Source organism: Fusarium flagelliforme (genome assembly GCF_020744385.1).
Source record: "Fusarium flagelliforme strain FIESC 12 MPI-CAGE-AA-0113 chromosome Unknown B0J16scaffold_1, whole genome shotgun sequence".
Lineage (NCBI taxonomy): Eukaryota > Fungi > Ascomycota > Sordariomycetes > Hypocreales > Nectriaceae > Fusarium > Fusarium flagelliforme.
In genome coordinates this window covers 745,516-772,740 of record NW_025763503.1, presented here as the reverse complement: position 1 = coordinate 772,740, position 27,225 = coordinate 745,516, and the positions used below count along the sequence as shown (strand labels likewise).

At 48.4% G+C, this 27,225-nt stretch overlaps 9 protein-coding genes across 9 annotated transcripts; 4 read left to right on the top strand and 5 right to left on the bottom strand.

Annotated features, from left to right (window-relative positions):
* Window positions 1-1,467: 1,467 nt before the first annotated feature.
* On the bottom strand, window positions 1,468-2,970 carry B0J16DRAFT_2755 (peptidase S8/S53 domain-containing protein). Its single transcript, XM_046123711.1, has 2 exons — window positions 2,528-2,970; window positions 1,468-2,478 (listed from the first exon to the last, which is right to left on the bottom strand). Exons 1-2 carry the CDS (start codon window positions 2,831-2,833, stop codon window positions 1,540-1,542), a joined length of 1,245 nt encoding a protein of 414 aa, XP_045988244.1. The 5' UTR covers window positions 2,834-2,970; the 3' UTR covers window positions 1,468-1,539.
* A 4,951-nt stretch (window positions 2,971-7,921) lies between these two features.
* Window positions 7,922-10,834, bottom strand: B0J16DRAFT_408298 (glycoside hydrolase superfamily). Its single transcript, XM_046133022.1, has 3 exons — window positions 10,743-10,834; window positions 10,122-10,688; window positions 7,922-10,071 (listed from the first exon to the last, which is right to left on the bottom strand). Exons 1-3 carry the CDS (start codon window positions 10,743-10,745, stop codon window positions 8,014-8,016), a joined length of 2,628 nt encoding a protein of 875 aa, XP_045988243.1. The 5' UTR covers window positions 10,746-10,834; the 3' UTR covers window positions 7,922-8,013.
* Window positions 10,835-11,119: 285 nt separating this feature from the next.
* On the bottom strand, window positions 11,120-13,139 carry B0J16DRAFT_326235 (P-loop containing nucleoside triphosphate hydrolase protein). Its single transcript, XM_046125980.1, has 4 exons — window positions 12,630-13,139; window positions 12,507-12,571; window positions 12,273-12,402; window positions 11,120-12,223 (listed from the first exon to the last, which is right to left on the bottom strand). The coding sequence occupies exons 1-4, from the start codon at window positions 12,690-12,692 to the stop codon at window positions 11,462-11,464; spliced, it is 1,020 nt and encodes a 339-aa protein (XP_045988242.1). The 5' UTR covers window positions 12,693-13,139; the 3' UTR covers window positions 11,120-11,461.
* Window positions 13,140-13,904: 765 nt separating this feature from the next.
* B0J16DRAFT_365904 (uncharacterized protein) lies at window positions 13,905-14,900 on the top strand. Its single transcript, XM_046130063.1, has 3 exons — window positions 13,905-13,982; window positions 14,038-14,293; window positions 14,343-14,900. Exons 1-3 carry the CDS (start codon window positions 13,945-13,947, stop codon window positions 14,835-14,837), a joined length of 789 nt encoding a protein of 262 aa, XP_045988241.1. The 5' UTR covers window positions 13,905-13,944; the 3' UTR covers window positions 14,838-14,900.
* A 369-nt stretch (window positions 14,901-15,269) lies between these two features.
* On the top strand, window positions 15,270-16,408 carry B0J16DRAFT_312953 (D-isomer specific 2-hydroxyacid dehydrogenase; the record flags this gene model as incomplete). The annotated part of the gene is made up of 2 exons (XM_046125092.1): window positions 15,270-15,459; window positions 15,516-16,408. 2 exons carry the CDS (start codon window positions 15,270-15,272, stop codon window positions 16,406-16,408), a joined length of 1,083 nt encoding a protein of 360 aa, XP_045988240.1.
* Window positions 16,409-19,501: 3,093 nt separating this feature from the next.
* B0J16DRAFT_377061 (aquaporin-like protein) lies at window positions 19,502-20,517 on the top strand (the record flags this gene model as incomplete). Its single annotated transcript, XM_046130820.1, has 2 exons — window positions 19,502-19,828; window positions 19,882-20,517. The coding sequence occupies 2 exons, from the start codon at window positions 19,502-19,504 to the stop codon at window positions 20,515-20,517; spliced, it is 963 nt and encodes a 320-aa protein (XP_045988239.1).
* A 268-nt stretch (window positions 20,518-20,785) lies between these two features.
* Window positions 20,786-21,757, bottom strand: B0J16DRAFT_2640 (uncharacterized protein). Its single transcript, XM_046123341.1, has one exon. It carries the CDS (start codon window positions 21,470-21,472, stop codon window positions 20,882-20,884), a length of 591 nt encoding a protein of 196 aa, XP_045988238.1. The 5' UTR covers window positions 21,473-21,757; the 3' UTR covers window positions 20,786-20,881.
* A 1,288-nt stretch (window positions 21,758-23,045) lies between these two features.
* On the top strand, window positions 23,046-25,919 carry B0J16DRAFT_2585 (fungal-specific transcription factor domain-containing protein). The gene is made up of 8 exons (XM_046123187.1): window positions 23,046-23,261; window positions 23,309-23,379; window positions 23,452-23,821; window positions 23,872-23,953; window positions 24,000-24,476; window positions 24,525-24,837; window positions 24,886-25,205; window positions 25,253-25,919. Exons 1-8 carry the CDS (start codon window positions 23,199-23,201, stop codon window positions 25,606-25,608), a joined length of 2,052 nt encoding a protein of 683 aa, XP_045988237.1. The 5' UTR covers window positions 23,046-23,198; the 3' UTR covers window positions 25,609-25,919.
* Window positions 25,920-26,230: 311 nt separating this feature from the next.
* On the bottom strand, window positions 26,231-27,112 carry B0J16DRAFT_377058 (uncharacterized protein; the record flags this gene model as incomplete). Its single annotated transcript, XM_046130819.1, has 1 exon — window positions 26,231-27,112. The coding sequence occupies one exon, from the start codon at window positions 27,110-27,112 to the stop codon at window positions 26,231-26,233; it is 882 nt and encodes a 293-aa protein (XP_045988236.1).
* Between the last annotated feature and the right edge of the window lie 113 nt (window positions 27,113-27,225).

The window sequence follows — 27,225 nt, the reverse complement described above, 5'->3', positions numbered from 1 at the left end:
AAATTCACAATACTAGAAATACTATAAAAAGAAATGTCGGTGCTCCTGGAGCCTCGCCCGTGTAGAAATTGAGACAATGTTAGCCACCGGGGTGACCAACAAAGACGAGACGGACGCGGACTATGATGGCCCTGTTTTTCTGGCAACGACAACAGAAAAAAGGAGACGAACTCCTTTTTTCTGTCATTAAATCAACCTTCAGACTACTTCGCGAAGACAACACAAAACGTGCCGTCAGAGGAAGACCCTCCCGTAAGGGAGGACTCGTGGGGAGACAGAGTGACTGAAGGAAGAACGCTGCGGATGGAATAGTTATAGACGAAATGAATACCCAATGTCTTTGATTCAACGGCAGAAGTTCTTTTTACTTGTTATGTGTGCCGGTTACTTTCTTCTGTCTGATAGAAAGCAAGAGTCATTTGTTTTCTTTAAGATAGAAGAAGATAACACACACACATAACAAATGAAAAGAATCTTTGTTGATGAATCAAGAACGCATTTTGTTAGATCTTGTCTTAAAGATCGCGTCTTTTGGACATCGTTGCTCTGCTCGAGAGACTAAACGTTTGTATGTTAAGGTGAAAGAGATGCCCAAAGAAAATTTCACGCGACAGGTTTTGGAGGTGGAGCTATTCCGAATTAAAAGATCCACCGGTTGGCGGGCCACAAAACCCAACCACCCGGTGCTGGCGAGCTTGAATCGCTATTGGTCCATCAACTAACACCAGAAACTTCATGTCTGGGCGAGCTATATACCCTACAGCAGTAAAATGATGAGAACATTTTGGCGTTGGCTTGTCTACTGACGACTTACTTACGATGAGTGAAATAGAACGTAGCATATTGTCTGAACCGATGTATAACAGCTAGACTGTTAGATCGAACGATTTTATCGTTGCCGTTGAACGCAAATGAAACATGTCTAAAGACAAATCCACACAAAGTTAACCTTCAGAACGACAAAATTACTTGCCTCCACACACAGCTGCATCACGTTCTAGATCAACCATGCATGTTGATGGTGAACCTGCCATTCTACGACCCAGTACAAGATATCACCTCAAGGCATCAATGTGCTGATATGAAGAATCGAGTTGTAGGCGGAATAACCAATGATACCGCACGAGTGACAATGCGAAAAAGGTCGACAGGGTTTTGACAGTTTATGTGGGAACAACGAACAACGACTTAACAATGTAACATGGTACTGGATTAAGTCGTATTTGCACTCAGAGTCTTGATAGTAACGACGTTGTATCGCATCCAGGTTGCTGAAGTCAAACATTCACAAGACACAAGCCATTATAGTTTATGATAAACGATCGTCATCTTAAATTGCGCAACATGATATGTACGGTTGTATGTACAATTTCCCTTGTAAGCAGGGTGGCTTGAATCGAAGTTTCCGATCCCATTCCTTCACATCCTTATTCTCATACTCATCATCATCACAAGAGTGGAACTCTTGTCCAAATCCTTCTCCTTCTCCTTCTTCGCAACCGAGGACATTCTTGTCTCTTTTGCAAACCTGGTAGGCACTTACTGCTGGCTGTTGCCGTTGTTACCAATCAGGTTGGGGGAGTTGCGGAGGTTGCCGGTGATCTTGCCAGAGGTGGCAGTGGAGGTGAGCCAGTTGGTAACAGCAGCGACTCCAGAAAGACCATTGACAGAGATACCGTAGAGGGCAAGACCAGCAACGTGGGGAGTAGCCATGGAGGTACCGCTGATGCTGTTGGTGGCGGTGTTGCTGGTGTACCAAGAGGAGAGAACGTTGGAGCCGGGGGCAAAGATGTCGAGGACAGGGCCCCAGTTGGAGTAGGAGGCAATGGCCCAGTTGCTGTCAATAGCACCGACGGTGATAGCGCTAGGAGCAGAAGCAGGAGAAACGTTGGCGGCGTTTTGAGCTTCGTTACCGGCAGCAATGGTAGAGAGAACACCGGAGCGGGAAGCAGACTCAACAGCGTTGTTGAAAGCAGCAGAGTAACCACCACCAAGAGACATGCTGACGACGGCGACTCTGGTTCGGCTCTTGGAGATGATATCGTTGGCAGCCCAGTTGAAGCCAGCGAGGATGATGGAAGTGCTGGAGGAGCTGCCCTGGAAGACCTTGACAGCCTGAATGGTGGCCTTCTTAGCAACACCGTAGGTCTTTCCAGCAATGGTACCGGCAACATGAGTTCCGTGACCGTTGGTATCGGCGTTCTGGCCGCTGAAGGCAGTGTAGGCTGCAAAGGCACGGCCCTCGAACTCGTTGTGGGTAGCCCGAATACCGGTGTCAACGACATAGGCGTAAGTGCCTTGACCAGCATTGGTATCGTAGATGTAGGTGGTAGATCCCCTCTCTCGGTGAGAGACGGTTCCGAGTCCCCAGGGGGCGCCAGTCTGACTGGTCAAGGCACGCTTGGAGAGAGAAACATCCTCCTCGGCCTCATCGACGAAGTTGATGGTCCAGACACGGTCCTCCTCGACCTCCTCGACCTGTGTTGCTGTCAGTATGGCTCAGAGTAAATGAGACAGGGTTACTTACATCAGGGCTCTTCTTGATCTCATCGATAGTCTTCTTGTCGAAAGAACCAGCATAGCCTTGGAAGCCATACTTGCCCTTGTAGGTGCGCTCAACACCCTTCTCAGCACGCTCGTTCAGTCCACGCTTGTGAACATCTCCGACCCAGCTAAGATGGCTCTCAACCTTGGCGGCAGCGATATCAGACTTGAGGGTGACGATGTACTTGCCGGGGATGACCTCAGTGGAGTCAACCTTGGCAGTAGGAGCAGCGTTGGCGAGGCCGAGAAGGCTGGTCGCAGCGACGGCGAGGTTCTTGAAGTTAACCATTGTGGAAAGACAGAGGCAGAGGCAAGTGTAGGGTTTGAAGTGTTGATGAGGATGAGGATGATGAGGATAGTTAGTCGAAGGAGGGAGATCATGGGAGCTTATATAGTTGTCGATCCACCTTGGTGCACGGCTTCGCCTTCAGTGATATTAGCATCTAGGTCCATCATGACTGCAACTGTAGAGTATCTTGCCTCTATCCTCAGACATTCTGCATCCAAGACACAATCGAAGGGATGAAATTCATCAACTTCCTTTTGCGGAAGAGAGTGAATACTTCACACAGTGTCCCATCGTTGTCTTTGGCAGGATCCAACGGAAAAAGGAAGGCGATATGTGGTGTATCGAGGCGGCATGGGGCCTGGGAGGCAACGCAGGATGGCGAACGATGCAAAAGTCCTCAAGCAATGCAAGAAGCTGGTCGCTAGACCGGGTCTGAAGCACGACCTGCATGCATGGAACCTCTCATCAGAACGAATGTCGTGATGATAAAGCATTGGAGACAATACCAGACTTGTTCTAATGTGCAGGACACATCGTTTGATACAACCAGCGACGAGATTCAACGTTTAACAGGGTTCATTGACATGTGATGAAACTGGACAACAGACTGGACGAAATTGCTGTCAAATGACTTCGCGAGATTGGACGTGTAGGTGGCTGCTTGGTCTGTTCTCGCTGGGGTCAATTATGATCGACACTGCACTAACAGAGGGACTGTGCGATCCGCTAGGAAGCCCTCATTAAAGTGACATATAGCTGGCCACTAGGCCCTGACGGCTCTGTATTGATAGTGACTTTTGGTATCGAAAAGATCGGAAACTTGATGTAAAGTTGGCCGAGGTGGAAGGCAGATAGATGCTGTTGTGCTTTGAGGACTGGAGACAGGGGTCGGAATAAAGCCACTCGGAGTCATGGATCGGCCCGTACAAGATGCACAACACAGGTTGGGCGTTTAGGATCAATGAATAGTAGGACTGATAGTTGAGAGTATCTGTGAGAAGTTAGTGAACTGCCCAATAAGGAAACAATACTCCCCCGCAACTCCAGCATGGCCAAGCCAGGCTAGGCGAATCGTCATGATAACATACCCTTACTGACAGCAAGAGCCGCGAAGGGTCTCACCCATTAAGCTCTACCATTGCCGAATCGAGAAACACAGTGTTGAGAATCCTGCTAACTTCCTTTTCGGGGCACTTTGGCCGTCTTGGTGCGCATCGTTGCCGCCGATGACTTTGTAATTCAAGTCATTGTTTTGGATGCTCTCTTCCATCGAGGCTGAGGTGGCTAGAATGGTAAGGCTAAGCTATACTCTTGCATGCCTTACTTAGCCCACATGCAATTCCACTTGAGGCTGATCAAGGGATATGAAGGAGGGCAACGTGATTCTCATTCGATGTGAGGGGTTGGAAGCGATATACGGGTACTGTACTCGGTGCAAAGGATAATCTGAACTGAGACTCTCTGACGCAACGAGGCTCTGGTGAGAATATCACGGTAGTTCTAAGCGAATAGAGCGTGGAGTCTGATATCCCTGCATTGAAGTTGTCGTAATCTAAATTCCATCAGTTTTGTTCGCGTATGGATGATCCAAGTTCACGGTTGTAAGTTGAGTGGAGTTGAAGATGAAGGTCTCGGGAATAATTACAGGCGGGGCATAGAGTGGGGTTAGATCGTGGCGTTCATCTAACCAGTTAAATTATCAGCCAGCGCGGTATCCACCCACTTGCTTGGCTGCTTGGCTCCTTAGGGATAAGATTTAGTGGCCGAAGGGGAAGGCGCACCCCAAAAGTTTAACTTACACGACTCTTTCAGGTACTTGCTGACTTTGATTCACTGCGGCATTGCCTGCCCGTATCACCTGCTGTAAGACAACATCAGCCCCCTTACACCTCAGACCTGGTGCTAGACCTAGACACGGAAGTTTTCACAATTAAGGTAGGCGCTGTAAGCACTCAGTGCCTTCTCCTGCGTCATAAATCCTTCCAAACCTGGCTTTTACCAAGTAAGACCAACCTCAGAATCAAATGGACCCCACCTTCCCATCCATCTCATGGATCTCATGACCCTTGTCTCTCAAACCTGCATACAGCGCAGCATTCGTTTACTCCATCAATCAACCCATCCATCCTTATCAGCACCACCTGATTCTATTCAAACAAAAGTGCTCAGCGACAGCATCTTCGCCCAGATGATTAACTCTTTACAATGCGCTGCATTAGCTTATCGAGCGCCAAGATCCTTCTGCATTGCCATATCAAGCAATACCTAAACTCCGCGGGTACCATACTCAAGACTATTCGTGGAAATCACTAAACGACCAGTCGCACGCCATTTCTAAGAATGCTTACATGTTTCTAGCGTCTTTTCGGTCCAACTTTGTCTCATTTCAAGCGAGACGGTAACCGCAATCCTCCCGGGTCCCCTGGCCGCACCAGATATCCCAACACAGTCAGCGATTGGCTGCTACGTACACACTATCATCGGTTCCTTGGCTCTAGCCTTTGCTGCATCTTCTCAGCGTCTACAATGTTAAGCTCATCGACGTGTCGGGCTATTCTCCCGGGTCCGTGCCGCACGATCACCACGGCCCGCCTGAATCCTGTTGATGAGGGGTCAGTGATGTTGCTATCGTAGCAAGGCTCAGGAACAGGACCGAGAGCTGAGCTTGATCTTACGACTGGCCGAGTTGAAGCTGCTACCAAGTCTTTTGCAACGCCGCGCCAGAAAACTCTCCGCTATCAGATTGCACCCTTGCTACTATAACCCTGGACCCGTTAGTCACTGCCCGACTCATGGCTTCCAACCCAATATCGCGGGCGAGGGTAGTATTTACCTTAACAAGAATAGTCCGAACATATTATAGGGTCCCTCTCGTTTTGGATGAGATCATCGATGGGGCATGCCGCATGCTGTACCCCGAGAACCCTTGTGGCTTTCAAACTGAAGGATGTCGCTATGCTTAAGATCTTGCAGCTCATGGCCTTAGCAACAAAAGTCCTTGCGACGTCAACGGGCTTCAGCTCCTTCCTAGCTGGTCACTTTAGCCCGAGATACAGTACAACCGCAGTGTCGCGATAAGGATCCTATCTTGCGCAAGTTCTCAGCACGAATGGCATCTCTGCAATGCACTGCACGACTCACGGATACATGTTTCCCACTTCTACATCTCACAAAGATACGAAAACAATGGTCTTGGTACCGTGAAAGCAGCGATTGGGCGGAAATGACCCTTCTGCGATATCTAGCAACCATGACCTAGGTGTGCCTCAAGGTGCAACGTTAGCGGTAGGTGTCGCACCCAATTATTTCACTCCAGAGAGTTCTAAACTTCCAGATTGCTCTCGATGTCAGCAAAAGGGTGTTTAGTCAACACCCTCAAGAAGTGATCTTCCGGCAAGTGTTTATGCATGTTGTTCCTAGTAGGCCTCTTTTTAGTTTGTCCTTTTGCCTCCACTCCCACCGTTGATGAGGGCTAGCATCTGTTACCTTCCTCTTCTCGTGAGTTATCAGGATGGCGCCAGTGGTATTCAAGTCAACATCATATCAGTGGTTCAGGTTCGGCCATGATCCGATTGGATCTCGTGCTATTGCACAGGATCGAACGAGACGGTCATTTTGCGGCCAGCGCTTTATGGATGTAGATTGAACGAGTTGCTTTCCGTAAAGGAGGCTCGCGGCCGAAGCACATCATTGAAGAGGATCATTGGTAATCCGTGGGAGAGTCAGTAATCCGTCTCTCCAGTACGTTGTAACTTTCATCTTGGTCTCCCTTTTACTCCGTTAGATTCGTTGGGCAGGAGAGGGCAACGATCATAAATTGATACCACCGTTTGGGGTGAGAAGGGTAAACAACTACTTGGAAGTGGTACAGGACGACGGGTAACCATCAAGAATCGAATCTCTGCTAAATATGTCCTAGTGTCTGCTCAAGAGGATTTTACGACTTCTCGTCCACTGCTACCAAAGATGGATGCAGCAGACACGCTAACGATATTACACACAAAGACTAGAAGCCGCCACTAGCTATATTCTTGAGCACAAGACTTCCCTCGTAGGTAATCAAAGTCAACTCTTGTCCATTGCACAGCACGAATCTCACCTACGACCAAGGAAAGCTATCCTAAAACTACTGATGACAGTCGTGGTGTTATCTGTGAAGACAACTAGATCCTATGCCACTACATTTATAACTCCTAGCCGTAGTTCTAGCCATCTTGACTGCCGAGCGTACGACTGTTGGCTGACACTGGTGGCATCTCGCTGCATATGGTACTGCCCCCTATTGGTTCCAGGTCTTGGGATCAGGCACCCGCTATCGCAAACGATGTGAGTGTCAGCTTCAGATACCGGTTGTTGGTTCCTACGCTGTCTCAGCATGTAGGCTTTGTCAGATATAACCTTAATCGAACCTCCTGTTCGAGTGGAGGGTATCTGTCTGATTCTATGCTTGATGTTCAAACTCGACTAGTCCAACCATCCCGTATCCATCTTGGACGTCGGTCTCGAGGCTTGATCGCTTCGGATGACCGCTCGAAACGTTACTGACCTGCCCCTTATCTCTCGTGATTACGTTGACCTTTTCGAAAACCCCTCTTCCACGCATACACGTCCTGTCCTCGAAGACAACAACACTCGACCATATCCTATGAGAACGAGCGGGTAAAAGACGCATCGTATACGCCATTCACGCAAAACTTCTTTCTCTCTAGAAAGGCCTACGTATTGTTTTTACTACGAGTACACAGGGGCATGCTAAGCTTATGCCCATCAGTCTAGAGCTGACGATAACCTCTAGGACCCCCTTTCATAGCCTTGTATCGCAGCATGGGCCGACCAAACATCAGAACACGAAAAACCTCCACGCTTCGCCTAGAACTCACATATACTATATAGTCCCCGATCGTTCTGGCGATTCTACAAGGTGATATGAGAGAGTTAATGGTCATGATATCGTGCTGGATCTTGGAAGATATCGATCGGAGTTACTACCTGCACGGGTACCCATGCGTTTACATTAGCATCTTAGCTGGACAAGTAGACCGTTCAAACACTCAAAAATATAAGTAGGGTAATGTCACTTCCAGCATAGGTTTGCGCGGTTCCAGTATCAAAGGACAGATTTGATACTTAAACTCATCTCATATTAACATACATCGCGGCTAGTAGATATCCATTCCCATCTAAGAATGAACCTGCATACCCAGGTACTGCGTCTTGATGGAAGTATCCTTCTTTGCACCATGAACACCAAACTTGACAACCTCACCAGGAACGATATCAACCAGATTATCCTCGAACTTGACCTCATCGTCCTCACACTCCAGGGCTAGACCTTTGATAGGGACCTCAGCACTGATTTCAACAGTCTTCGAAGCTTCATTAACCTCGACCTTGAGGTTATTTGGCTTCTGGAAGTGCAGGTACTTCAATGGCTCAGGCCAATTGATGTATCGCGCAATCTGCTTGCCATCTTGGTATAGGTAGGCAGCGACGACAGTCTTTGCTTCAAGGTCAGAGTTGGGCTTCTCAGCTGGTACATCCAAAGTCTTGATCTCTGTTGAACGGTTGCTTTGGAGAACGAAGTCCGCAGCCACTGTCTGAGAGTAGCTTTCCTTTCCAGTCTCGACATCCCAAGCCTTGACTACACAGTCCACAGTCACGTCTTTCAAGTTGAGGTTGCTTCCCCAAATCTCGACTTGAGTCTTGGTGTCGATGTCGACTCTGGTGTACTTGTTCTTAGGGTGCTTGTGTTCTCGGCGCGTCATTCCGATAGTAACGGGCGCCATCTCTCGCTTAATGGTGTAGTATGAGTGCTTGGGTCGGAGATAGTAATCACAGATAGCCCATGAGGTGACAGGCCAGCAGTCGTTGGTCTGCCACACAAGGACACCACTGCAGTACTCCTTCTTGGGTCCCTGCCATTGTCGCTTCCAGAGTCGATAGGCCGAGGCCAACGCTTCAGCTTGCAGTAGTTGACTGTAGTAGACGTAGTCCTCCAAAGGGTCAATGGTGAAGCGGAAGTTTTCTGCCATATAAAGACCCAGTCGACGCAACTGTCCATCCGCTTTGTTGTGAAAGTCAACAGTGGACGAGCTTGCAAACCGCTCAGGATCGTCTTTGCCCTTTGGAAGGTACGCATCAATGGTCTTGATACTGGGAAAACCCTCCATGCCAAATTCAGAAACAAATCGGCCGACAAGCTTATCGAAATCTTGGTACTTTTGCTGAGAGCCATGCCAAACATTCCACTGGTGTATATCTCCGATCGTGGGATCACTGGTGAGCTTTCCACCCCATGGGCTGGCAATGTGGTAGATAGCATTGGTATGAAGATCTTTGCAGGCTTCTGGGAGGACCTTTTCGTAGATGTATCGTGCTGGGAAGTCGGTCTTCAACCAGCTTTCTGGGTCGTGGTCATCAAAGTCATAAGTGAGGTTCTCCGACTCGCGAACTTGGTAGTCTTCATTGTTACCTGCCCAAAGAACGATTGAGGGATGGTGACGCAGTCGCTTGATATTCTCTCGAGCCTCTCTGTCAACAGATTTGAGGAACTCAGGCCAAGCCGGGTAGTTTCCACAAGCGAACATGAAATCCTGCCAGACAAGAATGCCGAACTCATCGCAAGCATCGTAGAAAACGTCTTCTTCATAAATACCACCGCCCCAAACTCGAAGCATGAATTGATTTCCATCAGCAACAAGCTTGACCCAGTCTCTATACCTATCCTTGGAGATTCGAGGGATGAAGTTGTCTGCTGGAATCCAGTTACTGCCGCCACAGAAAATTGGGATGTTGTTGACTCGGAAGAAGAAGCTGGTGCCGGGCTGACCATCAAGCTCTCGTTCGACGAGCTCAAGTTTTCGAAGGCCGATCCTTTTGGAATTTGAATCGATTTCATCATCTCCATCAAGAAGAGTTGCCTTTATGGTATACAGGGGCTGCTTTCCATATCTGATTGGATACCATAGAGCGGGATCCTGGATGTGGAATGTGGTAGATGCATGTTTGTCCTTTACCTTTGCGGTTTCGGACGCAACCCCCTTTCCATCCAAAGAAACATCGAAGCGTACTTTTGATGCTTTTCCTTCGACTGCTGCATGAAAAGTGACCTTTGCCGTCTTAAGCGAGTCTTCCACTTTAAATTCGGAGTTGAGATCAGCGATACGAGACTCATAGACTTCGAGGTTTATGGGTCTCCAAGGACCACATGTGAGCATAGCAGGGCCCCAGTCCCAGCCCTATACATGGTCAGTTGTGAAAGATGGTGCATTAAAGAAGACTGGCTTACCCAGTGATATTGTGCCTTTCGAACAGGCAGTCTCGAGCCGTCTCCATTCCAGACGATGTATTTATGATCAGGGTGCTCTTCAGTTAACTTCCAGCCTCTAAGATAGGCAGCATCGAAAGTGATACGAAGTTCATTCTCGTCATCTTTCTTGAGATGCTTCGTGACATCCACACGCTCCGGAATAAACATATTCTCTGTCTCAAGAATCTTCTCGCCATTCAGTTCAACTGTAGCAAAAGTGTCAAGCCCGTCAAAGGCCAAGACTGCCTTCTCATCATCACCAACTTTGGGACTAGAAAAGGCGGTCTTGTAGACCCAGACAGTCTCTCCGATCCATTGGACCTGCAGCTCATTCTTCCCGATGTATGGATCAGGAATCTTTTTGTGATGCAAGAGATCGAGATGAACGTTGGTCGGAAATTGAGCGACGGGTAGATAACTCTCGTCGCCTTCCTTTTCCTGCTTGAACTGCCAGTTCTTGTTAACTGGCGTGACAGTGCGGGGAGCCATCCTGGAGCTTGAAGCTATTCGCGGCGCGTTATGAGAGCTTTCAAGATGATTCAACTTCTGATGAAAGATGTTAGTCTAGAATACCTAAGGAAGAAGGAGGAATGATGTTACCATGATGCCTTGGGTATGGAAGGAATGATGAGTTTAACCGGCAGGGCAGGTGCAAGTACGAGCCATTGACCCCGCGATGCACGAAAACCCCCAAACCCCCATCAATTGACGATCCTGGTATGACAAGCATTGAATTGTAGCGCTCAGTGGTGGATTTGACATAACACATTTACATAGCAGACGAACACCCACTTCCGCTCCAACGGGACGATGATCCGATGGGCCCCTCAATTGGTGGTAAATCCGTGTTAATGACGTTGAATGCTTTCAACGTACAGCTTGCAGATGCATACGAATCGGCGATTAGTACGAAATATGCATGTGAATCGTATTGTCTGGATCGTATCCGAGGATTCGTACCTACCCGAAGACTCCTCTCCAGCGCCAATGTATCTTTGTTGACTTCTGTACGTGCCAAGCAGTGTCTTGGTGCCATCAGAGTTTCGGTACGAGAAGTCTACTTAGAGTAAGATCATGGGATATTTAACATAGCTTTGAGAGATATGGTCCAGCCCATAATCGCAACCAATCATTGTCATGACTATATACAGACTTAGACACACGCATAGGTCAAACCTAAACAACCAAAGAACTCCTATCAACCTTTGCGCAACCTGACATCTATGCCAAACGCCAACGCGCTTCTGAACGAATGTCCCACGAAACGATATTCCCAAAAACACTAACACTCTAAGCATATAACCAGATAGCTCAGACGCTCAACAACAGCCGCCTCCTCTCCTTCGACTGCTCAGTGTAAACACTTCTTCCCACTCTCGTAGTCCCCAGTTCTGTGTCCTGTTCTTCTTTCGCCTTCGCCTGAGTCCGTTGTGAACGTCGTCCACGGTGGCGCCTGTCATGGAACTCTTAATACTGCCACCGTCACTAGCTGTGTTCCATCCACCGCTGTCGCCGTACTGAATTCCGCTTGCCGGGTCGTCGGGGTCAATCTCGCCAAGTTCGATCTTTGTGAGAATTATCCTTGCTAGTCTTTCGAAGATCTCGTCGACGCCCTCGCCGTTGAATGCGCTCGCCTCGGTTACTACTGATATTCCTGCCGTGCTGGCCCATCGACTGGACTCGGCCCTTGTAACTTCTCTGCCCTCTGGCGCAACAGTCGCTCTTAGTTGACTTCCTGTGCTTATGGATGTTCCTCGATCTCGAGTCGTGGCTGTACTTGTGTAAGAGCTACCCCCGGCGCCGAGCATACCGGATGTTAGAGTTGAATTCGAGTGAACGCTGTTCGGTGTCGTGGGTGGAAGGCTTGTATCGACGAGTGTGTCTGTAAGGTCCACTTTGTTGCCCACGAGCATAAGACTAAGGTTCGGCGATGCAAGGGCTCGGGCGTCGTTGAGGAAAGGTTGTAGGTTTCGGAAGGATGCGTGAGAGGTCAGGTCGTAGACGAGGATAGCGCCCGCGGCGCCTCGATAGTAGGAACGGGAGACTGATCGAAAGCGCTCTGTTCCAGCCGTATCCCAAAGCTGTATCTCGTTAATAACCACTTCGTTGTTGCGCCATCGCAAGATGTACCTGAAGCTTTATCCGTTTCCGCCTTGACCCGGTGCCAACTTTAATGATTTTGGTAGCAAACTCAACGCCGATGGTTTGCGATGACAAGACTCGCCATTCATTCTTGACAAAGCGATGTAATAGGCATGACCTATAAATGCGCGCAACGGTCAGCCAAAGACTCGGTTATGCAAGCGCCGGTGATCGCTAAACATCGCATCGGCGGTCCATCGATTGTCTTGGAGGATGACGTACTTTCCCGTCCCGCTGGGGCCAAGCAATATGATCTTCGCGAGGTAATCGTACATGCTCCCGAGCTCCTTTATCGCCAACAGTCAGTCGCTCTGGTCTGATAAGAGCTGTGTTCCGGTCGCCTACCTGCTCGCGAGCTGTACCCGAGCTCTCCTCGCTCGCGCCAGAGTGCCGACGCGGTCTATTCATTACGGGCGAATAATGAGGGTTTGGAAGTTAATTGCGGATAAGTTTCAAACGGTCGAACGATGTCGCATATCTTGGGCTCTTTGTCGATCTTATCGCGGTAGGATATGTAGGAGAGGAAAGCGAGTATTAGGCGAGTGAGGTGCAAGGGAAATCGAGGAGAATTAATCGATTGTGCGTGTAATCGTCAAGTTTGAAACAGGCAAGAAAAAAGACAATGCGATCAAGGGTTGTTCTGTGTTTACTGTACTGTAACGTACATGCCCTGCTCGGTGAGAGCGAATGGAAGGGTGGGTCGCCCTGTAAATAGCCCAAGCAAGCCCTCGAGCTGCAGCTGCAACGAGAGATAGCGTCATTCTGAGATGATAACGTGACGATGAAAATAGCAGCCCGATAACACCGCCAAAGCTTGGCTTGGCTATCTTACCTCTACTTTAAACTTGAGTGGATCGGCTCCAGATGTTGGGTATCAGAGCTAAATCTACTGTAGCTTCGATCTTTAGAGCTTGCGTCGATTAGTGAAATACGTGGATCTCAGGGTCTTTTACTCTTTACTTGTAGAACTACTCAACAAGACAACTACCTAGCCAGGTGTTGTACGACCACAACCTAGCGATAACAAAGAATTATGATATTTGTGATTAACAGCTGAAATGGGTAAGTGTGTCACCTATTTGTTCAATAACTTGGTATACACAACTGAATTGGTCAATAGTCACTCGGTCTAAGTCGAGAATGGGGGTCTTTGACATCGCCGATCTCAAATGGCGGTAGCACCATATCTTTGGCTTTAAAAAATACCAAGATGTATGAGGAAATATTAATGCTGAAAAGTCTTCAATGAATGTGTTCTTGAAATGTGAGTTCTGTAGGATCTAACATGGCATTACCCAAGATCACGTTGTTGAAGATAGCTTGCAAAAGACAATGATAAATACTACAACAAAATTCCAAGACAAAGCTTACATGGTAGCGCCTGAAACGTATGCAGAACTGATGATACGTGCGTGCATGTTAAACCACGCTCTTGGCTCTTGATGCGCTGTCATTCTAGAGTCGTTTGACAGCTGCGTAGGCTAGGTTTACTTGCATCAGTTCAGTGGATGCAGTGCATGATGATGATGCCGAGGCACATTCGGTTCAGCCACCCCCGGATTCCCCACGTGTGCCGAGACGATCAATTACACGGGGACATGACTTTATTACTTTATCATACTCTTCATTCCCCTATTCTCAATAACATCAATAATTCAAAATGAAGGTCGAGGGTCGAACATTTCTCATTTCAGGCGGGTAAGCAAATATCGGTGTCTCTTACAGTAGAGCTTATCCACTAACTTACGTTTAGTGCATCAGGCCTTGGCCAGGCTTGTGTGGAAGATATATGCGCCAACGGCGGTAATGTGGCTATTCTGGACATGAACGAGGAAGCCGGTCAGGAATTGGTTAAAAAGCTATCCACCTCGACCAAGTTTTTTGAATGCAATGTTCTGGAGACTGAGAGCGTTTCCAAGGCAGTGCAGGATGCTGCTAAGTGGGCAAAGGAGACTGGCAAGCCTTTGGGAGGTGTGATAGCTGCTGCTGGTGTTTCTACACCTGCCACGGTATGTATTAAAAGACTCTGGATGAGAGTGAGACCCTAACATCATATAGATCCTCGACCGAGATGGCTCTGCCTTTAGCCTGGATGACTTCGACTTTGTTCTCAACGTCAACCTTCGAGGCACAATCGACTTGATCCGTCAGACTCTGGAGCATCTAGCCAAGGTGGAACCCCAAGGACCAGACGGCGAGAGAGGCGTCGTGATCATGGTCGCATCTTCAGCAGCATTTGATGGTCAGAAAGGTCAAGTTTCATACTCTGCCAGTAAAGGCGCCGTGACGGCCATGACTTTACCCATGGCACGAGATCTCGCGCGCTTTGGTATTCGAGTTGTGACAATTGCGCCCAGTTTGTTTGAGAGTCGAATGACCAGCGTGATGCCTGAAAAGGTCAGAAAGAGTCTCGAGGGTGCGATGGAGTTTCCCAAGAGAGCTGGTCAACCCAAGGAGTTTGCGCAGTTGGCGAGACAGGGTATTGAGAATGTCATGTTGAATGGTGTGGTTATGAGATTGGATGGTGCCATGAGAATGCCCAGCAAGATGTAAACCAGCGATTTGTAATACTGTACTTGATTTTTAATTTTATTAATATGTTTCTTGTTTTGGTAATATTACCAGTGTTTTAGTTGATATAAACCACCTGTATCTTGAAGTTGTAGCAGATTGCCGAGGATGCTATCCGAGATCGGCATGCCGGCTTAGACCTTATCCGCTCACGACATTGCGACATTGGTAATCAACTCGAAAGACCTCAACCGGTATTCTCACCTATTGCGACTTAGAAGAATATACAAGTCCAATTAGTACCTAAAGGGCATGATTCAACTTTCAAGAATTACATCTTGTCTCAAGAGCAGAACCTCGCACAGTGTCTCCATTAGACTTAGACGACCTGGGACTGTACGGCATTTACTCCAGACATCATCATCACCAGCAACTTACATCTCATCACCATCACGGCAATTGTACACTTACAAAATGGCCCCAACAAAAGTGGCAATCCTGGATGACTATCAGGGAGTCGCAAACCCCTACTTCGCAAAACTTGACTCGTCCAAGTATGAAGTCGTGTCTCTCAAGGATACAGCGCTGCCTTACAACCACCCAGACAACACACAATCAGGCCGAGATGCATTGGTAGAGAAGCTCCAACCATTTGAGATAATATGTATGAGACATGATTTACACGACCGCATGCGAGTAAAATACTAACCGGCTTCCTAGGTACCATGCGAGAGCGCACACCCTTCCCCGCAGAATTGATCGAGAGACTTCCATCTCTCAAGCTTCTACTCACAACAGCCTTCAGAAATAGATCCTTGGACCTAGACGCCCTCACAGCAAGAGGCATCCCAGTTGCCGGCACAGGCGAAAAGCCCAAGAGCGGCAAAAAGACAGCTGGCGTCAGCAGTACCGTGCAGCACTGCATCACTCTCATCATGTCCCTCGCTCGCGGTATCGCCAGGGATGATGCCGCCATGAAAGAAGGTCTGTGGCAAACAGGTCTTGCTACAGACCTCTCCGGCAAGACAATGGGTGTCCTCGGCCTCGGAAGGTTGGGAGTCGCTGTTGCGAAGATTTTGCACGTTGCATTCGGCATGAGGATCATCGCCTGGAGTACCAACCTTACTCAAGAGGCGGCAGATGAGAAGGCAAGGGAAGCTGGTCTTCCTGTCGAAGACGCGGATGGTGAAAAGACTTTCAAAGTGGTATCCCGAGATGAACTTTTTAGCGAGGCCGACGTTGTATCCGTACACCTCGTTCTCTCAGACCGATCACGCGGCATCGTCAACGCCCAAGACTTGGCAAAGATGAAACCATCAGCCCTCTTCGTCAACACCTCCCGCGGACCTCTCGTGGTGGAGAAGGATCTTCTCGATCATCTCAAAGCAGGCCGCATCAGGGGCGCAGCTCTTGACGTCTACGATCTTGAGCCTCTGCCGAAAGACAGCGAGTGGCGCAGCAAGAACTGGGGACGCGACGGATCGAGTCAGGTTCTGCTCACGCCTCACATGGGATACGTGGAGGAGGATACTCTCAAGTCGTGGTACGAGCAGCAGGTTGAGAACATCGGTCGATGGGCTGCCAACGAGCCTCTGCAGAATTCGTTCACTTGAGTATGAGATCGGCAGAGGAGAAGACAGGGACGAGGTTTCTAGAAGGACGGCTGACTTGCAGAATCATGTTTCATCCAAACGGCAGAGAAGTAGGAAAAAGCAAATATATATAATCTGCAACAACGACTGGACAGGATCGCATCTATCCATGACCTTGAAAGTTGTCCGTGATAGGCTATGCAACCACCAAATCCTTTGTAATATGCACGACACGTTCAAACAGGATCTGCATGCTACCGTAGAACGACGGGCCTACCCGTTGCCCCAGATTTTCCAAGACCTCTTGGTGGTTCATATTGCTCCGAAATGAAGCCTTGGATCCACGACTGCAGATGTAGATCAAACAACGGTTGTCGATCATATCTTGAATGGTATTTCCGAGTCGCTTTGTCGCTTCTCCTTCCTTTTTACGATGGGATTCGCGTCTTGACTCGCCTCCTTGTATATGTGTTGTTTTGTAGGTATGCATAGATCTTCCTCGCGCCATAGTTCCCTCCACAGTTTCAGGCTCTCCAGAATTACACTCGTTGGCGACTCGTATGTCAACGAATCATGTCTGAAGGGGACTCAAATAGCTTCAACAGCAAAGTATATTCTGCAAATGTCCACGAATAAGCGCCATGTTCGAACTCAGCAGACCTCAATCACTCCTCTAAGCCTTATCCGTCTCTGCACAGTTCTCGACCATACCTAAGAAGTCATCACGAATTTCCACAGTTGTCTCTAAAGCAGAACCGCATACTCGGCATGGACCTTCAGCTGGTGTCGGGAGCGGCGGCGCGTCCCTTTTAGTCCTGCTTCTGAGACATGGGAAAGTCGAAAATCGGATTTATAACCTCGAAGAGCCATATTCGACTTAGCTTTGAGTGAGACAGAAACTAAACAAGCCTTTTTCGCTCACATGGTATTCAAGTCGGTTATTATGGGTCTCAGTTACGAGGCCACCCATAGTGTGTCTTCGGACAGAGCGCTCGACTATCGTGGATCTAGTGATATGAGATCCTTGAAGTTGCATGTTTATACAAGGGTTCTCAAATGTCAATTACTAGCGCAGCGGGCCGCCACGTTAACGACGGAGCTAGACCGGACCATGGCTTGCGGGAAGAAGCTGAGGTTTAGTTTAGTGAGTGAGAGAACTAGATTGCCTACTGTATGGATGGTCTGATGAGCTTAGCTTCTGGCTATGTCACGGCTCTGCATCAGATAAACGCCAATGGCCCGCCACTGTTCCCGCTTCCCCGCTCCCTTAGAACTTAGACTTAGAGCTACCCCCTTGTCTTTGTCTTTCAGGGTATCATCACGATCGCTTCCATCCTCAGCCATTCGCTATTGTCTGTACGTACTTGCGCCACGGTTGCTCCGTAAGCCTTCTCACACAGTCATTCACATGTGTCCCTAGCAATTCAACATGCAGCAGCAAATTTCCGATCTGGAAATCCGAATTTCTGTCTTCTTTTTGATCTCGGGAGTTTCTCCCTATCCAGAAGAATGATTCATCTCTAGGACAATTTGTTCCGGTGTAAGTGAGAGTAAAAAGGTAACTAGGTACCGGAAGCAAGCCGACCAGCCAGTAGGACATACGCCTATCTCGCCTTTAACCGTGACATCGGCTAAGCTCTTGGGCTCGAAGCTTATTCACAGCTCACTACTGTGCGATTCAGAAGCCTTCAACGTCATGGCTCAGCTCGTGTTAAGAACAATACGCGATGACGTTTATGACACTGATTGACGTAGGTTCATGCTAAAATCTCTCCAAGGTGACCGTTGAAGCTTGAGCAGGAGTCAAACGGGCAGCAGTTAAATAAATCAAGGGGGAATACCTTGGAAGACGTTGGATTTACCGTGTTCGCGGTTAGAGCATGTACACCCGTTGAGTCTAAAAGGTACTTCCCGTTGACAGATAGTGAACAAACCAGGATGATCCCAGACCAGACATACTGTATATACATGCGGGCTCCAGTTATTACAATTCGGATTCCTTTTTTGGATGCTTACTTGCGGGGGATCAGATAGCCAATATGATCGACGGGGTGAGCTGAGACTCCCCAAAAGGCTTGATATCACATGAAACCTTGCTCCCCCCTCGTGGTTACTGCTGTTGTCTGCGGTCGCCCGAGACAGAGCTAACGTCCCCCAGTCTCAGCGATATTACCCTGCATTCTTTGTCCGAGCTGTGATCGCGCGGTCTCGAACTGATGGCCGGGCCTACTTACACAGAAAGAAAGACGTGCATATTCTTCTCCACGCGTCATGAGAGGACAGTTGACGCTTTACTGTAAACGGTTGTAGTCTGTATGTCTTGTCTCAATCTTCATCATGACCGGCTGAGAAAGGGTGCATGGCAATAGTCCCATTCTTCTCGGGTGCGCCTTACACGAGCTAAGAAAGCCAATGTGCCTACTACAAGCCCTAACAAACGTCAACAGAAGAATACCAGTCAGATTCCCGTATAGACGGGTACACAAGCTCTGTCTAGACGATCACCGTAGAAGTTCCCTGAGGCTCCTATCGTTGTACTCTGAACAACTCAAGTTGGGCATACAGACATGACAAAAGGACTCTTGTCCATTGAACCCAGTTCCTTGTCTGTGATGTGCAGTCGTGCATCATATGAGAAGCATTGTACTCGCGGCGCAACTTGCGAGTTACACTGGCCGGGACGGGAGTCTGAGTATCAATCTCGGCGTCGATGAGATCTGGAGGTTAGACCCCCGTTTAGGTACTCATTCCTCCTCCTTGTCAGACTAACTCCCGTGTATTCTGGCACGCCTCCCAAGGAGGGCTGATACTACCCTCAGGGACTAAGGTACGGACGCCACTCAAGTCGGCCGTTCGATTCAAAGGTGTGTTTCGATGGAGATGGAGGGAATGAACGCCATCGACCGGTAAGCGACCCTAGGATCTGTGGTTCCCTTTTTCTCCTTCTTGATATAAAATCCCCGAAGACGCCATGAAGAAACTCTCTTTCGTTAGATCCATCAGCATATCTTCAGCATACATCATCATCTCCTGGTATCCCTTGACACTCTTCTATTCCTCCTCATCTCTTCTTATCATTCAATATATCAATCAACATCTTGAAAATCAGCCAAGATGGTCCAATTCACCTCCCGGGTCGACACGGGCATGACGGGCTTGCCAACTGAGCAAGCTGCCGTAGATCGCCGTGTAGGCAGTCCCATGGGAGATCGTGTCAGAAACGCCCTCGTCATCGTCCTAGGAGAATTCGCTGGAACATTCATGTTCTTGCTGCTCTCTTTCATCGGTGCCCAAACTGCCCTCGTCACCAACAGCCCTTCGGATCCTACTGCCCCTTTGCTGCCTTTCAGTTTGATGTACATTGCTGCCTCTTTCGGTACCGCTCTCGCCGTCAATGTTTGGATCTTTTATCGTGTCAGCGGTGGCATGTTTAACCCGGCTGTAAGTAACACCCGTACCTGCTTCAACTCACATGCTCATTCTTCCTCCCACAGGTGACTCTTGGTTTGGTTCTCGTCGGTGCTGTGCCACCTCTCCATGCCGCTGCTATCGTCCCTACACAGCTTGTCGCTGCCATGGCCGCTGCAGGCATCACAGACGCACTCCTACCCGGTCCGCTTCTCGTCACCAATGCTCTTGGCAACGGGACAAGCGTCGCTCAGGGTGTTTTCATCGAGATGTTCCTTACAGCACAGCTTGTCCTGACCGTTTACTTCCTCGCCGTCGAGAAGCACCGCAGCACCCATCTCGCTCCCATCGGCATCGGAATTTCAGTCTTCATTGCCCACATCTGTGCGACCAACTGGACGGGCACCTCCATCAACCCTGCTCGATCGTTCGGTCCTTCTGTCGTCGCCGGCTTCCACGGCTACGACTGGATCTACTACATCGGCCCCTTTATGGGTTCCTTTCTGGCTTTCGGCTGCTACAAGATCTTTAAGGTGCTCGAATATCAGACCGCCAACCCAGGACAGGACGACGATGATATCGAGAGAGCCAGCCGCCATCACTTCTTCCACCATGGCAAGGAGCCCGTGTCGCACTCTCACACTGACACCATCGAACCTAAGGATCACGGTGTTCCTCAGCGAAACGACAGCGTCATTGATGGCCAGATGGCCCCAGTCTAGATCTTTTCTCAAGATCGGGACTGATCAGGCCACATGCTCTGAGCAAGCTGTATCTGTAAGACGGGAAGGAGCAGTGTAAGGATGCGAAGTGTCGTTACGTTCTCGTGATGGTACAGTGGACTTTCAGCACAAGGCTGGATCGGTGTGTTGAACCATTGAATACTACATTGCATCAGTGTCTGTGACACGACAACGTTTTAACTGGGTTTCAGGGGAAGAATTGGTTGGATAGGGACATGGAAGGGGATATTGAAAAATACGAGGAGGGACGGGTATATGATTAAATGAAGTCTTTTATGCATAAGGTTCTGGAGTACCTACAGTTTCAATCAAGGCTATTAGTTTTGCTGGAAGTAATACCAACTTAGTTACCACGATCGTCCTGGAAGTCGTTCCACTCCTCATCGCCGTCTTTGGCCGTCAATCTCGTCGCTTCCTCCTCCCCGGGGCTCTTCAAGTTCCACACCCGTCTGAACGCCCCGAACCCAGTAACAACAACCCAAATAGGCAGAGCGGTATAGACTATCATGCCTACAAGAATGAGGGCTGTTCCAACGACGCCGAGAAGAGAATAGAGCAGTCCAGTACACTTGCTCAAAGTGCCATTGGTAAAATGGTCCATGACAAACAAGAGAGCCCACCACAAAGTACATATAAACCAAAGAATACTGAAGATGGGAAGAATCATGGCCCAGTCACGTGTCTCATAGAAGAACTTGTTGAATTTCCTGGTGTGACGGTCCAGACGAGGAAAGCGGGAGGCTGTGGTATAAAGGAGGAAAAGCCAGAACGATAGGGGAATAGGCAGAGCCAAAACCGTGGTCAAGACGGCGTAGAATGGGTTCGGGATGCTGAGTTCTTCATAGATGCAGTAAGTTGCTGTCATGAAGCCCCATTGGATGCACCATATTGTGTAGACCGTAGTCGCCAAGATGGAAGCTGCCTTTGACGACATGATGAGTGGTTGGTGATAGTGAGAAGATAAAGTACAGTATGTATGTAAGAACACGTCGACGCGCTGGAGGATAATTGAACCGTTGAAGGATCAGCGTTGACCCCGCAATTCATTTCATGGATGATCCCTGTCGAAGATCATCTAAAACGGTAGGAAGTGGCGAAGAGGTCTGTAAGCTGTAATTCGTATTCTATTCAGGAAAGTTGACATCAAAACAATACCACCAAATAGACGGATAGTTGCAGACTCATTATCGCGAACCATCCATCATGAAACACGATTTGGACTTCCAAGTTGTTCGCATCATCAAGTCAAAGACCATCCATGTCTCGAGTCCTTGGCTCTCATGTTGTAGAACGCAGAAACCAAGATACAGGATATAAGCGTTTGACATACCGCATGCATGCATGCACGAACTTGTCCGATGTAAGTGAACTGGACGTCACATGCGGTGATTGGTGAAAATGAGCTGACATGGACGTTGTGCGAGTAAGAGGAGACATGCAACGGAGACAAGATACCTAAACGAGATAAGTACTGCATATCTCGAAACGAATAGATGTAAACGGATTCAAGTAGAAGCCATCTTGGGCCGGATTAAATCCTCCTTGATACATGAGTATGTGACATCAAGTGTTATTCACGATTCTATGGCATCCACTGCGCCGGGCATTGATGCTCTTGAACCGCCGCGAAAGTGGATATAATCGGATCCGCTCGCCCGAGGTTAATGGTTTGTACTCTGGATCAAAGGATTCTTGACGGAGAGAATATTTGAACGATATACCTACGGTGGTTCTTAGAAGCGGTCATAGGGTTAGGAAATGAAGTTCTTATCACTTATACCCTGAACAAGGTGAGTCTTATCAGATGCCGCTGCCGGCTCTTCTCACCTCGGTACCGGGACGAGTTAGCCGTGCGGAGCGGAGCCCCGGTTCCGGCTTTGCCTCGCTTGTAGGGTTGGACATTTAAGGAAGAAATATAGTAATAAGGACTTTGGCATTTGAATGTTCTTGGATGGAAGCAGTGAAGAAATAAACTAAGAATTGTCAAAGCCAAGACAGAATGATTGCAATCAATCGTCATAAGGGTACATCGTAGAGGGAAGGAACATGGGTGTCAAGCCTGGAATTACAGGGAAGGTAGCCTTCTGTAAATGGCTGTGCTATGTTTTCCATCTCAAGGCAGGAACCACCATCTCAAAGAGCACATGACCCACGTGATCGTCTTTACCTGTAGTTGGTCTTGAGGCCTCTGGACTAATATCAATCTTGGCTTCTTCATTTCAGCATCAATTGGTGTTGACTCTTATACTTCTCCAATCTCTTATACAGCAAAACGAACCCCACTGGGGCTTTCCGTTGCTTTGCGCCGGCCTAACGCAACATCGGTTCCGTGTACTGGCCTGGCCTGGGCCTGAATCGGACTGGGCTCTGACTCTGTCTTTCAACTGGATAGTCACAAGACGGAGATTTATTCAACTTTGCTCAGGCTCTGAATTAAGTCTTGCCTCATTTTCTACCCCTAAAAAGGTGACCTTTACCACCATAAACTGTCCCTCGGTCATCTTCAACTTCATCATCGGACAGATCCGGTACAAGTCTACCTTTTTAGGTGGGGTTTCAATGTTTAACGCGGGGCTCCCTGCCTCTCACGACTCTTAACCGACTAATCGATCATTTATTTACTCTGGTCTGGGAAAACTCACGAGACGCTGTGGAACAACATGTCGTCCGTCAAAGCCACAAAGAAGAGCGCTTTCTCATGTGAGCCATGTCGTAGACGCAAGGTCAATACATACATTCCTGTTAACTACCAATACTGACACTCTTCCAGGTCAAATGCGGCGGCGAGCAACCTATTTGCAATCGCTGTGCTGCTAGGAGCGATGACTGTATTTACAAACTGTGGGACTAACCCTTCGGCCCTTTGGTCGTGTGCTCCTCTGTACTGTACGAGCAATTGCTCACGTGTCATAGCAACCCGACTCTGTCTTACACTCAGCGACTTGAGGAACGCATCAAAGAACTCGAGGATCAACTTGCTGCCATCAAATCTCCTCCCTCAGTTGCCGCCTCAAATCATTCAAGCCCGGGCGTCTGGAACGGCCATGACTTGAATCGCCATGCAGATGAACATGCTATGACGAGGAGCTTCATGGGTCTCAAGATTGATGACAAGGGTGGAATTACTTATCATGGACCAACTAGTCTTTTCAACCTTCCCAGCGATCCTCATAAGCACAAGCCGGATTCAATATCCTCTATTGATTCGGATGCTCATAGAAGGGAACGACTGGTCAACAATGCGTGGCATCAGCGCGCGATGGAGAATCTCTCCGATATCCCAGTAAGCTCGCCAACCTCAACTCTCTGGCTCTTTGAACTTACACCGCACAGGAACCCTTCCAGTATCTCCTAAACGTGCATTGGTGTTGGATCCAACCCTTATTCAATTTTATTTACAGGCCAGCTTTCACTCGTATGTCTTCCTGCCTGAGCTCTGCTAGCATTACTAACCTTGACAGGTGACATGCAATCGATGGGACCTTACTACTCTCACACACTTCTTAATGCTATGCTTTCGCATTCTATCCGCTGGGGCAAAAGTGACCCCTCTACAAAACAATTATTGGATCAATCTTACGACGGCGGTGCAGTCTTTGCAAAACATGCTAGAAGCATGCTTTTCGACGAATTGAGCAGAGGTGTTTGTACTATTCCAACAGTCCAGACGTTACTACTGCTCAGTGCGGGCGAGTGTGGCCACGGAAATACCACACAAGCCTGGATTTACAGTGGCATAGCTTTCCGTCTGATCGACCATCTCGGAATATGTGTGGATGGACAAAGGTACCCTGGGTCTGTCCATTTGACCGACGAAGAGGTTGAGATTAGACATCGACTCTACTGGAGTTGTTATTTCTGGGACAAGATCATTAGCTTGTATCTTGGTCGTTCTCCTTCTCTACAACACACTCTCGTATCACCACCACAAATAATTAGTAGGTCTGCAGTTAATCTGCATCTAGAACCTTGCTAACGATTTCTAGTGGATGACTCTGCTGAGAACGAGCTTTGGGTTCCCTTCGATTCACCTCATGGTTCAGACTGGAAGTACCCTCCGGCGACAGCTCACTCCACTTCTTGTTTCATGAGCGCATGCAGGTTATCCGTTATCTTCAACGAGATTCTCATTCATATGTATGACCCGCTATTGGAGAACACAGAAGCTGAGATGCAAGAATGTCTGCAAACTCAAGATCCTGCCATGAAGCTGTGGTGGGACCAACTCCCGCCTTACCTGAAGATCGAGCTCAATGCTATGCCAGACTTGGCACCACCATCACATATTGTCACAATGAAGTAAGCATCCTTTCATCATGTTCTATCTAGTCGGCTAACCATGAGAAGCGCTCTGTACCATACGTTCAGAATTCTTCTGTTCAGACCTATGCTCTCTTGGCAAGTATACCCAGAGGAAGAGGGCCCGCATCCTATGCAGAATCATCTTGTGGAATGTGTCACATCCGCGACCGCCATTATCGCCATCTTCGACCTCTTCTGCAGAACTTTCACCATCAGCCATTGTGTTCTGTCGCTTTCTTACAGTGTTTATATCGCCGCGACCATCTTTCTTCTTCAAGTGCAGGCCACCCCTGAAGACCAGCAGGCAATTCGAAAATTGAACTTCTGCGTACGTGCTTTGCAACAAGCTAAGACTGTCAACCCAGGTGAGTAACTCGATAGGATGGCAGTTTTAAGACTAATAATTGTATAGTCATTTCGAGTGCTTTGGATCTGATCACAAGAGAAATGACCAACCTCGGCCTTACAGCAGGCCTCAATACTCCGCAACAACAGCCTCAACCTGTGCCGCAGCAGATGCCAGACATTTCGATCCCTGCCGATATACCGATTACCGAAACTATTTACCCTCCCACTTTTGACATCCCTGCTCAACAGTCGCCTTATGAGCCCGAACAGCTATTCCAGACACCATGGGCCGACAACATGAACCCAGATGCCATGGCGGTCGATCGTGGAGTCTTTGAAGCATTGTCAACATTTGAGCCACTGAGTGTGAGAGTAGGCGCAATCTATGAATCCGGCAATAACCCTCAGAATTTCGGCTAGTAAAGGGTATTGCTTGGCTAGCATATCAAAATCCTGTCGGTTGCTGCTCTGCGATGCTGATATGGGTCGGGGTCGTTTGGCCTGGAATGTCCAAGTCACTCAGATTGAGCTCTTCGAGCGTCAAACGTCTGTATTGATCCAACGTATCGACCGGCCCGGTTCCATCTTAAGATACGCATGGAAAGGCAACGCATTGAGACCTTCTGAGCCCCCATGGGCGGTTACAAAGGGCTCTGCAACTGTCCCGTTGTATAAGTGGCATAGGTCAAGTATCTCTTGGATCCCCGTGGTTCAGGGGGCGTACTATGACCATGGTCGGATTACAGGATACAAAGTGCTCCATACGAATCGCAATATCGTCGAATTCGTGCCACATGCTGGAACTTCCATCTCATTTTGATGATATGAGAGCAGATTACTGTAGCACGGCTGATCTATTTATGGACTGTATGTACTGGGACAGCCCTTCAGTAGCATTACTTGAAGGGCTTTTGAATCACATTTAATTATTGGATAAAAGCATTTGGAATAAGATAGCATACCATTTTGGAAGGAATTCTAATACCTTCACCAAGTTCACATACACATTTGTCCTTAAATATTTCAAGCCAGATAATACAAATCATGCCCTTGGCAACCGCTTAACATCCCACAGATCTTCTGCGTTTCCTCTGAACAACCTTTCTTTGAGATGTTCATCCCCACCGCACCAACTGACTACCTTCTCCATCCAAGGCTTAATATCGAGACCTTCGAACCGGGTATGAGGCCAATCGGTTGCAAAAACAACATGGCTCTTGCCTGCGATACGAATCACCTCCTTAGCAAGGGGATCCAAGTCGCTATAATCAGCTTGAGCAGCTATACGATAAGGGGCCGACAGCTTGACATAGGTAAGACCATCCTTGAGTAGGCGAGCTAAAGATGGGAAGCCTGGCAAGTCATATATGTCAACGCCCTGGTTTTCCTTTAGTGGTGGTTGTCCCAAATGGTCGATACAGAATTTGACGTTGAGTTTTGGAATGATCGGCTCGAGAAGCTCAATCATTTTCATGGGAACGTAAACTTGAACAACCCATCCCAATGATCTCACAGCATTGGCATACTGTGTTAACTGGCGTTCCAACTCGGTCGCATTCAGTTCTGCTCCAACTGACTGCAAGTTGAGTCTCACTCCACGTACACCCAACTCATGCCACTTGCGTAGTTCATCAGCATCATAAGCTTCAGGGTCAATCGCAACGACACCCCTTCCACGCTCAGAGCCAAGCTCACGCAGACCATCGAGCAAGCAAGAGTTGTTCAGGCCATAGATCGACGGTTGAACAAGAACAATGTTCTGAAGACCAACACTGGCTTCAAAGTCGAGAGCTTGTTCAAGGGAGTGAGAGGTTGGACGGTATGTTGCTGAGGGATCGAGTTCATAGTTCTCAACGTCGACAATATGCATATGTGAATCCCATGAGTCGGGAGGAATAAGCTGAGCGAGCTCTGGAGGTGCCATTGTGTTGTCGCGTGGAGATAGAGATGGATGAGCAATACTCCAGGTTGGGAAGGCAGTCAATATAAGCAATCCAGTGACTGCTGTACGGAGGTGAGACATGCTCGGCGTCGACC

Excerpts from the sequence above, each read along its gene's own strand:
- B0J16DRAFT_2755 (XM_046123711.1), bottom strand. The coding sequence starts at position 2,833 with ATGGTTAACTTCAAGAACCTCGCCGTCGCTGCGACCAGCCTTCTCGGC. Across the intron at positions 2,479-2,527 it reads AGATCAAGAAGAGCCCTGAT|GTCGAGGAGGTCGAGGAGGA; the intron begins GTAAGTAACCCT and ends ACAGCAACACAG.
- B0J16DRAFT_408298 (XM_046133022.1), bottom strand. Across the intron at positions 10,072-10,121 it reads GAAAGGCACAATATCACTGG|GGCTGGGACTGGGGCCCTGC; the intron begins GTAAGCCAGTCT and ends GACCATGTATAG.
- B0J16DRAFT_326235 (XM_046125980.1), bottom strand. The coding sequence starts at position 12,692 with ATGAATAGACCGCGTCGGCACTCTGGCGCGAGCGAGGAGAGCTCGGGT. Across the intron at positions 12,572-12,629 it reads CGGGTACAGCTCGCGAGCAG|GAGCTCGGGAGCATGTACGA; the intron begins GTAGGCGACCGG and ends TTGGCGATAAAG. Across the intron at positions 12,403-12,506 it reads GGCCCCAGCGGGACGGGAAA|GTCATGCCTATTACATCGCT; the intron begins GTACGTCATCCT and ends GCGCATTTATAG.
- B0J16DRAFT_365904 (XM_046130063.1), top strand. The coding sequence starts at position 13,945 with ATGAAGGTCGAGGGTCGAACATTTCTCATTTCAGGCGG. Across the intron at positions 13,983-14,037 it reads ACATTTCTCATTTCAGGCGG|TGCATCAGGCCTTGGCCAGG; the intron begins GTAAGCAAATAT and ends ACTTACGTTTAG. Across the intron at positions 14,294-14,342 it reads GTGTTTCTACACCTGCCACG|ATCCTCGACCGAGATGGCTC; the intron begins GTATGTATTAAA and ends AACATCATATAG.
- B0J16DRAFT_2640 (XM_046123341.1), bottom strand. The coding sequence starts at position 21,472 with ATGTCGTCAAAGGCAGCTTCCATCTTGGCGACTACGGTCTACACAATA.
- B0J16DRAFT_2585 (XM_046123187.1), top strand. The coding sequence starts at position 23,199 with ATGTCGTCCGTCAAAGCCACAAAGAAGAGCGCTTTCTCATGTGAGCCA. Across the intron at positions 23,262-23,308 it reads AGCCATGTCGTAGACGCAAG|GTCAAATGCGGCGGCGAGCA; the intron begins GTCAATACATAC and ends ACACTCTTCCAG. Across the intron at positions 23,380-23,451 it reads GATGACTGTATTTACAAACT|CAACCCGACTCTGTCTTACA; the intron begins GTGGGACTAACC and ends CACGTGTCATAG.